The sequence below is a fragment of the Sylvia atricapilla genome, chromosome 2 (assembly GCF_009819655.1).
Source record: "Sylvia atricapilla isolate bSylAtr1 chromosome 2, bSylAtr1.pri, whole genome shotgun sequence".
In the NCBI taxonomy this organism is placed as follows: domain Eukaryota; kingdom Metazoa; phylum Chordata; class Aves; order Passeriformes; family Sylviidae; genus Sylvia; species Sylvia atricapilla.
In genome coordinates, this window is record NC_089141.1 from 29,174,925 (window position 1) to 29,187,046 (window position 12,122).

Genomic DNA, 12,122 nt, shown 5'->3' on the forward strand with positions numbered 1-12,122 from the left:
GTTCCACAAATAGCAAAAATCAAAACCCAATCACATGCTATAAACAAAATCACAAACACTGGATTAAGCTCTTAACAGAGATTGCGCTGAAGCAAGTGCAGAAAAACAATAATCAGAACAGGTTGGTGAGTTACAGTGTCTGAAAAACTCAAAACTCAGAGTTCCTGGGTCTTCATGGGAAATGGATGTGCAGTCCAGCACTGCTTGACAACCATTCAGACAGAGCTCCTCATCTGCCTGAGTGACAGCAAGCCTCTTCCCAAGGACCTGAGCAGACCTGGGCTGACTCACTGCTTTCCCAACACCCACAAAGCTGACCAGAAAGTTTTGGGACACTCAGGTTTGGAAATATCTGCCCCTATTTATACTGTGTCTTAAGATTTTTTCCTTGCCTCAAACCCTGATCATTCAGTATGAAGATTTCAGACTTTAAATGCTAGAATTTGCATCAAACTATTAATGCTTTCTCCAAAAGTCAGATCAAGTTAACATTGCCTCTGGTATTGTGGTTGAGAACTAATTAATTAATGTGAGATTTTGGAAGAAGAATCTGGCAAAATCTTTTCAAATATCTTTTAAAATTACTTCATCACATTAAAAATTATGGAAAAATAAGAACAATTGTTTTGTTTAAAAATAGTTTTATAAGTAGTTAAAATTATCTGGAATTTTCTGCAATACTGTGATTAGGAATAAAAGTAGCTTTTAAACTTATACATTTGAAAGTAGATTTGAAGTTCATTACATTCCTTACACTATAAACATTTCAGAATAAACTTGGTGAAGTCCTCAACCCACTAGACCAGTTTTGTTTGAGCATCATCACTTCCCTAAGAGTGGCAGGAGAAAAGCATTTAAGTCCTCAGAAAGAGGGGGAAAGCAGCACAGTATTTCACTGAGCCTAAAATACTTGATGTCACCATCATCCTGACAAAAAATTGTCAAAACGCACTTGACATAACACAAAAGCCCAGCTGGTTAAAAGCAACAAGGAAAACCTGTGTACTGAGAGTTTGCTGAATATCCCCAAAATTAAAGCTTACCCAATGCCTTCCCTCAGGCTCTCTCAGTAGACTGGTAACTACTGTTCTTATCAGGATTTACTTAAAATCACAACCTCAGATATTGAAACTTCACAGAATGACATGTAATAATGAACATTGGCAGAAACATTTTCCTTTTCTTTTTACAGAGTCATAAATGATCAGATCTGAATAGCCTGCCTTTGAAAGGGAGCATAATAAGCCAATTTTAGGTAATGACATGGCCATGAGAAAACAAGAGATAAGGGAATTGTGGGCTTTTATGAACTATCTTAAACTGAAAGTTTTTTTCTTCCATCTCACAGGCACATACAGAAATGTATCATGTTTCTTAACAAAGCAAATAGGAGTGGTGCCTGCCCTGGCAAGGGCTGAGTAAAGGTCAAGCAGAGAGGAGGAGAACCCTTTATTTCCTGTTCTGCTAGAGATTAGTCTGGTTAATCAACATTAGCTTTGGTAAATCAAACATTGCAGATTAATAACTAAACTTTGTTATGTCGCAGATGTTTATAGAAGCATAAAACCTGACAGCAGCATGGTTATTACATTCTAGGTATAGAAAAAGACCAACTTCTATGAAAACAGAGCTATTTCTAGTAATTAATTCACTAATTTCCATTCACTAATGCACTCTTCGCTAAAAATCCTACTTACATCTCATCTGCTTTATTCCCCACCAGTTGGAAAAAAAAGTGAAAGGAGCATGCCTGTTTTATAAACATGTACTCACCATAAAAATATATATGCTTCAGATTCTAAAATACTAAGCAAATTACAAGTTTACATGCAATTAACTAGTTTTTGAAAATTTGAGTTAAACTTGAGACAGGCTTACCAATGTATTAGATGAATTGTAATCCTCTGCTGATTTATCTGAAAGAAAGTTAATAATGAGTTAGAAATGCAGCAGCAGTGGGGAGAGGAGCAAGGGACAAGCTCTCTTTAGAAAAGGCAGGAAAAAAGGCTGCTCCCAAACTTAGGTCCCTAATTCCAGCTTCCCAGAACCAGCTGCTCCCTGGAAGATATAGGAACAGAGGATAAATAAATGCAGACAAATGTAGGGGTCACAAATCCATGCAGCAGGAGAGTGGAATTGCCCAGAGCAAAACCTGAATGAATGCTGTCCTCCATCCACGTACACAAAATATTACCAATGGACTAAGTCCCCAGCAGAGGCACTGCAGCTGATTCCTGACTGCAAAATGTTCAGACTCAGCCACCTAAACTTCCTGGAACAGCACAGAGGACCCCACAAGTCAACTGATGGGCTTCTCATTTGACTATCCAGGCACATATGGGGAACATTCGTGCTTTTATCCCCACTTGGAGCCTTCCTAATTAGTACCAGATCTGGTGATATGGTTTTATTCCCCTAAAAGAACCAAAGTAGGGGTTAATATTTAGAAAGGGAAGGAGTTGCAGTTGTATGGAAAAGGAGTGGTGGTTGCAGATGTCCTTCAGAGGGCAGATAAGCCATAGAAAGAGGCACAAAACCTTGGCAGTTTTGACTTTTAGAGGTACCCAGCCATCAATTTTCAAGCACCCAGGCAGCTGAGGCATATTCCTCAACCATGGCACAGGGGAGCAGAGAAACTCTCACCCCAAGTTCACAAAAAGCAACATTCACACCCACCCTGCAAACTGAAACTGGTGCAAAATTTAGCTCCCTGTTTCCTCCAGGGAGACTTTCATCAGGGGGAACCCAGTCCCAGCAGTCTGGGATCTGCCTTCCAGATGCTGGCTGCGAGCACCAGAAAAAGTATGTGTTTGGGAGGCTCAGTCAGTTGACTGACCTCCTCTTTTGCAGCTATGCTGGGCATCCAGATTAACTGAACACCATTTTAAAGGAAGAAGGGTGCTTGAGCAGCCAGAGACTCTCATTCACATTTTCCTTGAAGAGAGAGACCTACTTGTTGATTAAACAAATGAAACCCCACATGCCCTGACCATGGAGCAGCCACATGAGACCATGACCATGTACCTGTGAAGCTCATGTACTTCTGGCTGTTGGAGATCTTCTTGGAGTTGTAAAACTCCAACACATCCAGCACTGCCTGGGGGTTCTTCTTCTGCTCTGACTTGGTGATGTTGGAAGTCTGCAGCAGACGTGCCCATTGCTCTGGCATTCCCTGTGGGAAGAGGCACCTTGTTAACACACAGCTGGCCTGATGTGCACAAAATACAAGCCCATGCAACAGTTCTGCCCCCAGCTTTTGGAGTTTTTTGAAGTACTGTGAGGGAAATAGGGAGAAAAGAGGACAGAAAGGAGAGGAAAAAAAAAGAGGTGGTGAATGTGTGCCTTTCTAGCCACTGCCTGTGCTACAAATCACACTTAGGCATGCAAATGTCACTCTGCTCTTGGGTCTCGGAGTGACTACCAGGTCCTTTGCAGACCAAAATCCAAAAACCAGAAAACAGAAGACCCAATTGCTGCAGTTAGGAAAAAGCCTCAAGAAAAAAAAAAAAAGAAAGAAAAAAGAAAAAAGAGAAAAAAAAAAAAAAGGAGAAAAAAACAACCAACCAACCAACCCCCAAAAAAACCAACAACACATGAAGCAAAACACAAAATCCTTTATGCATAGGTATTCATGTACTTTTATACACTGAAGAAAGACTATAGAGGTAACATACACTGCATGTCCTCTAGCACAATGGACATGCAACGCTCATTTGGGTCTTCTGGTAGCACTAGAGCTCTTTGGCAACAGCAGTGTGGTGCCCTTTGTAACCAGAGCTGGGAAAGCAGAGGTCTTAACTTCACATCTGAAGCTCAGAATTTCGTTATAGGGACATCATTTCAGCCAGAAAATAAACACACCTGGAGAGCAGCCAGACTTGTGCCTTTCCTCACCAGCAGGGGTAACACTTTGTATGGACAAAGTGGCAGAGATTGGGATCCATGAGCAATGAAGTTATCCTCCCTGTTCAAAAGGATGGCTGGATACACCCCTCAGGCAATGCCCCACTAGTCCATGTGGGGCACCTTGGGCCAGTCTAGAGACTGCCATGCAAAACACACCTGTACACATGGCTCAGGGTAAGGGAATAAAGTCCCTGAAAAAGCAGCATAATACAGACAGGTAGAAACACCTTGTTCACAAACAACTGCTGCTGCCAGAAAATACTCTCTCATAACCAAAATAAGAAAGAAAATATGATGAAACACAACCCTGTCTTTACAGTATTTTGCATGTCAATAAATGAAAAAAAAACCCACCACACGTAAAAGCATCTGACATTCAGCCTTAGGGCAGCACATACATGTTCTGTCCTAAGTAGTTGTACACAGCTGTGTGCCTCCCAAAGGAAAACTCTCAGAGCCCCACTTGGGGGACACAGACTATGCTATAGACCTCTTTCAGCTCTGGAGGAGGAAGGGAGGGGAAGAGATGGGAAGGGAAGGGAGGAGAGATATATACCATGTTTAGCTGACCACAAGAGCCAAAAAACCAGGAAAGCAGAAGTTTGCTGGCAGTCTGAGCTCCTGGGATGTGCCAAGTTTGACAGCCTCTCAGCATGAATTAGTGGGTAACCTCTGCAGATGTGTTTCAAATGAGATCAAAGTAGATTATGGTAATAGCCCTTCCAGCATTAATATATAAAAGATTAATGGGCCCTGGCTCCTCCTAGCAATAAGCTAAACCACACAGTTCTCTTTTCCTTCAGATTCACTTACTGTGAATTCTCCCGTGACTGCATCAAACCCCACATGAATTGTGTGCTCAAAGTCTGAAGGGAGGGAGATCTCTGGCCTCTCTTTCTCTTTCTTCTTATTGGCTGCAAGAGACAAAAACAACAATAAAAAAATCCATACATGCATCAAGAACTAAAATCTCCCCAATAGCTTCTAATTCACCTACACAATCACTCCCCAGCTTTTACTAGGCATAGGATTTCTATCTGAAGCAGACAACCAGCAAGTTTAAAAACTTTCTTTCCACACTTAAGAGCAGCCGCAGTGAGTGGGCAACAGAAATAAAAGTCCTATAACACAGGACAAACATAAAAGAAGGAAACTGATATTTTTAGTATGTAGAGTATCAACTAGTATATCTAGACTCAACTTCATGAGAGCTATTTACCTAAAATATCCACTCAGACTTACACAGGTCAGAATCAAAAGCTCTATTGTGGCAGTAAGTAAAAGCCAGTCAGTTTTGAACATATCTTTTTATTTGTTGTTTTAAGCAACTTTAAAAAAAACCTCAATATTATATGCTTTTAAATATACATTTGCCTCTAATACAAAGCCAGGGACAAAATTAACTACAAATGCTGCTTAGAAATTGCTTCCTTTATCCTATTTCCTTAAAAGTTAATGAAGAAACCTAAATATAATGTGGGATTATGTGATAAAATCTTATGAGCAAAAGCACTTTTTTTTTTTTTTTTTTTTGCTCATAAAATGAACTAAAGATGATTTTAATAACCAGCTTTGAAGACAGGAGCAAGATGGCAGAATCTGGCAGGTGAGGAGAAGTCATAAAGAAACGGGGACAGAAATATATCAAAGCAGATGATCCTTGCAAATTTTAAACTGAGGTCTTCAAACAAGATTATCATTATGCATTGGATTAAGTTCATCCATATTCATTATGCATTAAGGACTCCACCTTCCTTTTAGTATTTATTGTATTCAAGAAATTGAGATTAGTTTAAGGAATTTGGCTTTGCTGCTGCTTGCAGTTATATAATCAGTGGATCCAGGAGAAGGTGAGCAAACCACTCACATTTCCCAGCTGCTCCCCTTTTCTATCCAAAGCCGAACAGAATTCGTTTTGTGGCTGACATTCCCCAGTGCACTTTTGGCAACATGAATGCCAAACCCCAGGTATTTGAGAAGCCTGCAAGGCTCAGTGTAGCAATTAGTTAAGACACTGCTGTGGTTGGTTGTGCAGAGAGGCTCAGAGCTGGCCCCATTTCCTTCAGCACCAGCTCTGGCACTTCTCTCTGTATGATTGCAGAGCTACAGTTGTACAGAGCAGTTTTGGAGAAAGGAAGGATCAGATGCTCCATTTGGGACACGAAGATGGAACAGATTGTTTTTGATCCCTCTTTTCAAACAAAGGGAATGGGGGAAGCTGAGTCGCAGAGGAGTGACAGAGTTGCCAAGGGGAAAAGAGCCATGCTGGAGGAGCCATCCCTGAGAGGGGAGCGAGGAGGAGACAGGAGCAGCTGCTGCTGAGCAGATGGTGAGCATCTGCAGCACAGAGGCTGCTGCACGCACCAGCACTGGATGGAAAGCAAGAGGCAAAGAGGTGCACGGAGTGCCATCAGAGCCACCATATTCCACAGGTCTGCCTACAGGATCAGGCCACTCTTCCAAACCAAAGACTGAGGTGCCATCTCAGCCTAGAAGGCCATTGCTCAGGTGAGGAAGAAGAGGATACCTCTACCAGCACCACTGTGCAAGAGTTCCACATGGACAATGAGCACCCACACATGGCCCAGGGTGGCTGCCATGGCAGAGTTGAACACATTCCTAAAAAACCTTTAGTTGTTATCCAGAAGTCTTAGATGCTATTTTATTCCGACAGTCTGGCAGATCTGACACATCTAGAAGCCTAAACATTATTAGACCATTAATAATACAATTGCCTTTGTAAGCAGATATTTATGTCATAGCAGGTGGTATAAGGGAAAAAAGAACTAAAGAGGAAGGCACTCCCAATCTTGCTGAACCACTTAATGTCCCTTTAAAGTGATTGCATAATCCTTGCAATGAGCTAAAAGGACTTGAAGAATCTTAATTTAAAAAAATACGAAAGAGAAATAATATAATATATTTAAGGTGGCCTACCCACCACCACCAAAGGCTTTACTCCCACAAACACCTCATCACCTTCTCATTCACAACCTTCCATGTTCAATGCTTTTACAAAAGCCTCCAATAAATTTTCCTTACAATGTTCTGGCAACTTGAGCTGCAAACTGTGAAGCAGATGTCTGACCAGTCAGTATGGCCATCCTGAAGCCCACTGAGATGAGAAAGGTCTTCACCACTGCTAAGGTGGAGTAAAGTGCTCCCAGTCACCATGGAAAAGATTCCCGGTTGCTGCACACTGTCACCTTGTGGGTAAAACCTTGCCTCTGTTCAAAGCTGCAGCTGAGCTCAGCAAAGTTCAAAGGAGAAAAATGTGCCACATTGAAGCCAGACTGATACCCTCAGTAAGGCACTGATGAGTCCCCTGAGCCCAGGAAAATTCAAAATATTCACAGGTCCTGCTGAGATCAACAAATCACACAAGCTCTGCATGCCATTGGGCAGGACCCACCAAGTATTAAGCCAACAGGTTTTTTAAATACCAGGTTTGTGGTTTAGGCTCAGACAGAGGAAATCTGGACTACAAATTACATCCTAAATTTTGCAGGCAGAGCATGACACCTCCAGAGCTACCTGGCAAGGGGTATAACTCAATGCAAATGTGCAAACATGCATGAGGCCCTGAATTTATGCCCCATGTGTCCCTTACACAACACCTCTGTTCATGTGCAGGGGTAGCATAGATTTGCTCAAACTTACTTTCCTCTAACTGAATGTAAACCAACTTCCCTTTTAGTCCAGCCAAACTAGAAAATAACACCCAAATTATTTCGGCACAAACCAAAGAGAAGCGTCTGAACACTGAAGAATTTCCCTACATTTAAGCAGCATAACACACAAGGAATTTAGCTGCCATCATGAGACTAGAAGTAGTTTTCATAAGACAGAAATCAACTAATTTGAAGTGAAGGTGACAATGTTAAAGGAATTTTTTGTTCGACAGGAATTAGAGGACAGACGCGACCATTCTCATTTGGGCAGGTGGATTGCAACAGAAGGCTCTGCTGGGCTTGGCTAAACAAAAATCTCTCATGTCTTGAAGCATCTGCCATGTTGGCCAATCTTCAGTAAACACAGGCAGCTTCAGATCAGTCACAGTCTGTCTGCTAAATTTCCCCAAACCTTCATTTTTCTCCTTGTTCATAGCTCTCCTTCATAATAAAGTTCAAACTAGCATTTCAGGTTCTACTTCGTTCACTCTTTTACAAGTTTCAGGTGATTTCTTTTCTCTCTGAAACAGTTGATCCTAGAAATTTAAAAATTCCTCTCCCTTAAGTAAGTCAACACAAAAATCCTGCAGCTTTTTTAGGATTCATATTCATAATGGAAAGTTCTAACCCAGACCTGGCAGACTTTTAACACTGAGTTCACAGGTTTCTGGATTGCAGGTTCAAAACCTCACATTTGTAAAACAATCCAAAGTTGCCAAAAGCATCAGATAAGAATACTAATAATAAATGCCATATTCATTTTGTTGAAAATGATCCACCATTGCTTATTTAAATTAGTGAAGCTATCATTTCAATTAGTCATTTCACTAATAAAAATTAGGAGGCAGCCTCACTTCTGAAGCCCAGGGAGTTGAAGGTATTTAGTCTTGACTTTAGTTAGCTGGTGCTTAGAAACCATTGCAACACAGAAAAAAGCTGATGTATTACGAAGAGGAACTTCAAAAAATAGGTCAGATATAAAAAGAAATCAGCACATATTAGGGGATAGAGACTTTTTTTTTTTGGCATCACTTCGAAAGATTCATAAGAGAGAGGTTTTTTTAAAAGATCCTTATTCTAAACATTAGAATTTCATGTACAGTTCACAGTTCCTATCTCTTTTTCTATCTGTTACAGTCCCTTGAACATGAAAACCTCCTTCAGTTCACAAGAAATATGCAAGAATTTTCAGTGACAGATTGTTGTTGAAAGCAAGTAGCCAGTGCCTGACTTAGACATTAGAACACAGTAAATGGCCATGAGGCAAAATATGACAGGTCTAGTACAATATTGCATGTTAGTCTTGCATAACTCCAATTATTTGCTGTTTAAAACAACAAAAAAGCAAAAGACCTCCCTCTGCTCTACACCAATTGCCAATGCCAGCTTTATTGGCCAGCTTGTAATTGGCACAAAAACTTACGATTTTCAAGACTATTATGGACAGGTCAGGCTGGGAAGTAACAGAGCTAGTCCCAGTTTTCAGGGACATTGTTGTCATGATTTATCAGAAAGGTAAAATAATTTTTTAAAAAACTACAAGAAAGGGGCCCTAAAAGAGACCTGCAGAGGGATTTTGACAAGGGCATGGAGTGATAAAACAAGAGTGACTGGATTACAAACTGACAGAGAGCAGGTTGAGATTAGATATTAGGAAGAAATTCCTCATTATGAGAGTGGTGAGCCACGGGCACAGGTTGCCCAGAGAAGCTGTGAGTGCCCCATGCTTGGAGGTGTTCAAGGCAAGCCTGGATGGGACTCTAAGGAACCTGGTGGAAGCTATCCCTGCCTATGACAAGACAGTTGTAACAATATGATTCTTAAAGTCCTTTCCAACACAAATAATTCTAACACTCTATGAACTTATGAAAAAAAATGAGATGGATTAAATGTTACAGGATTAACCATTAGAAAAAAACATATCCACAGACTGTACCTTAGGATACCCCAAAACTACCAAGACAGAGGTGCAGGAAACAAACAACATTTTCTAAAACCTCAACCACCACTAAGCATCAAGTGCTTGACTATGTTCAAGCAGAGCAACGTTCAGACAGAAGGTCTATTAGAAGAGATAAAATACTGTACTTTTATCTCCTGGCAAAATCGATCGGTAAAATCGATCCTTCCTCTTCTTTTCTTCTGGATTGGGAGGCAGAGGTTTTGAGCCATGGTTTAAAGTCCCAGGATCTTTGCTTCCTGATCCAATCATAGTGCTGGTATTTCTCATTGGAGGAGCAGGTGGTTTGTCTTCTGTTTCAACTCCATTGTTAGACATCTTCAGCTGGGGAGGCCGTCACTGGGAATTGGAAAAGGAAACAAGTTAGAAGCCGTAATTATTTATTTACTGTAGATTAGAACCACAAACTACCAAGTAAATCACAAGCAGGTATTTGCAACCTCAGTCCAATCATTAACCCAGCACTGCTGTGTTCACCATTAACCATATGCCAAATTGCCACATCCATGGGGTTTCTGAACACTTCCAGGGATAACAATAGCAACACAAACCTAGCATAAAAATTTGTGTCAGCACAACAAATTCTACTCAAGATCCAATATTTTTTTTTGAGTATTTGAGCTACTGATCACTGAGAAAAGCCTGTTTCAGGATACAACCAATTCTCAAGGAAACCATGGAGCAGAAGTGCAGGGTGGGAAGGCAAATGTGAGGTAGCAAAGAGTAAGGATACCCAAGAGGAGCCAGCAAGTTGCTGAGTTCATAATACCTCTCAGATCCATCCTAGTTCTCCTAAAAACTATGTCAAAAGGTTTGCATCAGTCTCCAGGTCAGCACAATAAAGAGACTGAAGTTTGTACTCAGAGTTTTGATGCAGCTGCTCAGGCTCCTTTGCTAAGAAGCTGCTGAGTGGGTTCAGAGGCAGAAGTGGCCAGGAATCCCTGAGCTGTACCAACACCGCCTCAGATGCAGTGCCACAGCCCTCGACTGTGCCAAGCCAGCCCTGGCCTTTCTGCAGTAACAGCACACTTCAGGAGCAACCCCAACTGCCAGGAAGTTGATTGCATTTTGTTCTCTTGGGAGGGTCAAACAAAACTAGATCCCCAACACACACTTAAATCCATAAGTAAATAATCCCTGCTGTGCAGATTTAAAGACGGAAGCTTGGGAACAGGGTAATAGATTATTCGGCAACAACTAACTTGTTCCACCCAAATGAGATCAGCATTACTCCAGGCACAGCCCGGCTACAGCAAGACCCTTCTGGAAACTGGAATTCATCTGCACTATGCTTTCTTTCAAAAGAAAGTTGGGAGTTAACTGCTGAATAAAGACCAAAGCGGGAACAGTTTCTGTTTGGGTGGAAAAAGTAATTCAACAGCTTTACCAATTTCATAAGCACTAAAAGATGTTTCACTCAGGGAGAATTACAAGGTGGCAGAAAGTCAGAAGCTGTTTGCTCTCTGCAAGTAAGAAGTCTAGTTACAAAGCTGAGATCACTGCTGACTGCCAGGAAGCCACTTTCCATAGGCTGGACTCAGTGTGACACTGAGTCACACTGCAAACAGATCCCACAGTCCTATGGCCACACAGCACCCAGCCAGCCTTCAAAGTCTTCTTTAGCCAAGCTACTAATCCTCAGTGTAGCTGGCAAGATTTGGACCCAGAGCACACTGCTCTTGCTGCTGTGGGGAAATGAGGCAGGGAAACACTGCCCACAGAAGTCAGTCAGCAGCAATGTGCCAGATTTTGCCAAGAGCAGAGTTTCCCCTGTTGCCTGCCAAGCCATGGCTGGCCTGCAGCTCCACCTTCACTTCCACTTGATTGATCCCCAGTTTCTTCCCAGTCACCCTTAAATGGGAGGGCTGGCAGTGTTGTACAGCCTGTAAGGCTTCGGACAAGTTTTCACACACTGGGAATTTTGTAAAAGGTCTGACCCTAGCCACATTTTCCTTCCAATAAGCTGTGCAATGGAATATTACATGACAGACTAACATTTGGGGATTGATTTTAGTGGCGGGACAGCTTTGGCATTTGGGAGGGGTGGGGGGAAATTATCTGTGCACTTGTCTGGGAGTGTCCTTGCATGTGCCCTGTGCATGTCCCACCACTCATGCTTCAGCCTCATGCCATTCCTGGCTACAGAACAGAACTAAGTGACAGCTGGAGTGCCAGCCATGAAGTGGTTGGTGTGAATGAATACTCTCCCTGCCTAAGCAGTGGAAAAAAGTCTAAGCTAAAACCCAACTGATAATTTTGGCAGCCACTGCTGCACATGTATCTTGTGAAACATGAAGATACTGAGGCCTTCCTGATGGGCGTTGCACATCACAGTGTCAGTGGCTGAAACTGAGCTGGCACAACTAAACCACTTGGAACAACATAAGCAACAGTGTCCCACAAGAGATGCATTCCTCCCTGCTTTGATCTTATTTAACTACGGGATAGCAAATTGCCAGGAAGCTGCTAGGAATATACTGCAAACAGGGAAGCAGAAGGAAAAGGAATGTTAGCAGCCCTGTGCCTGCCAAAAATACCTCCCCAGGAGTGGCACCACATTTGCTGCTCCAACACCCTGCTTTACC

General features: G+C 42.0%; 1 protein-coding gene across 2 annotated transcripts in view; it reads right to left on the reverse strand.

The window, feature by feature from the left end:
* Window positions 1–12,122, reverse strand: part of PAK1 (p21 (RAC1) activated kinase 1) — a 71,750-nt gene that overhangs the window by 19,937 nt on the left and 39,691 nt on the right. For both annotated transcript variants that reach the window (XM_066341225.1, XM_066341224.1), the window contains 4 exons: window positions 9,666–9,876; window positions 4,720–4,820; window positions 3,025–3,172; window positions 1,879–1,916 (listed from right to left, as the gene is read on the reverse strand). In XM_066341225.1, coding sequence (XP_066197322.1) covers window positions 1,879–1,916; window positions 3,025–3,172; window positions 4,720–4,820; window positions 9,666–9,855 — 477 coding nt within the window. In that variant the 5' untranslated portion in view covers window positions 9,856–9,876. The remainder of the gene's footprint in view (window positions 1–1,878; window positions 1,917–3,024; window positions 3,173–4,719; window positions 4,821–9,665; window positions 9,877–12,122) is intronic.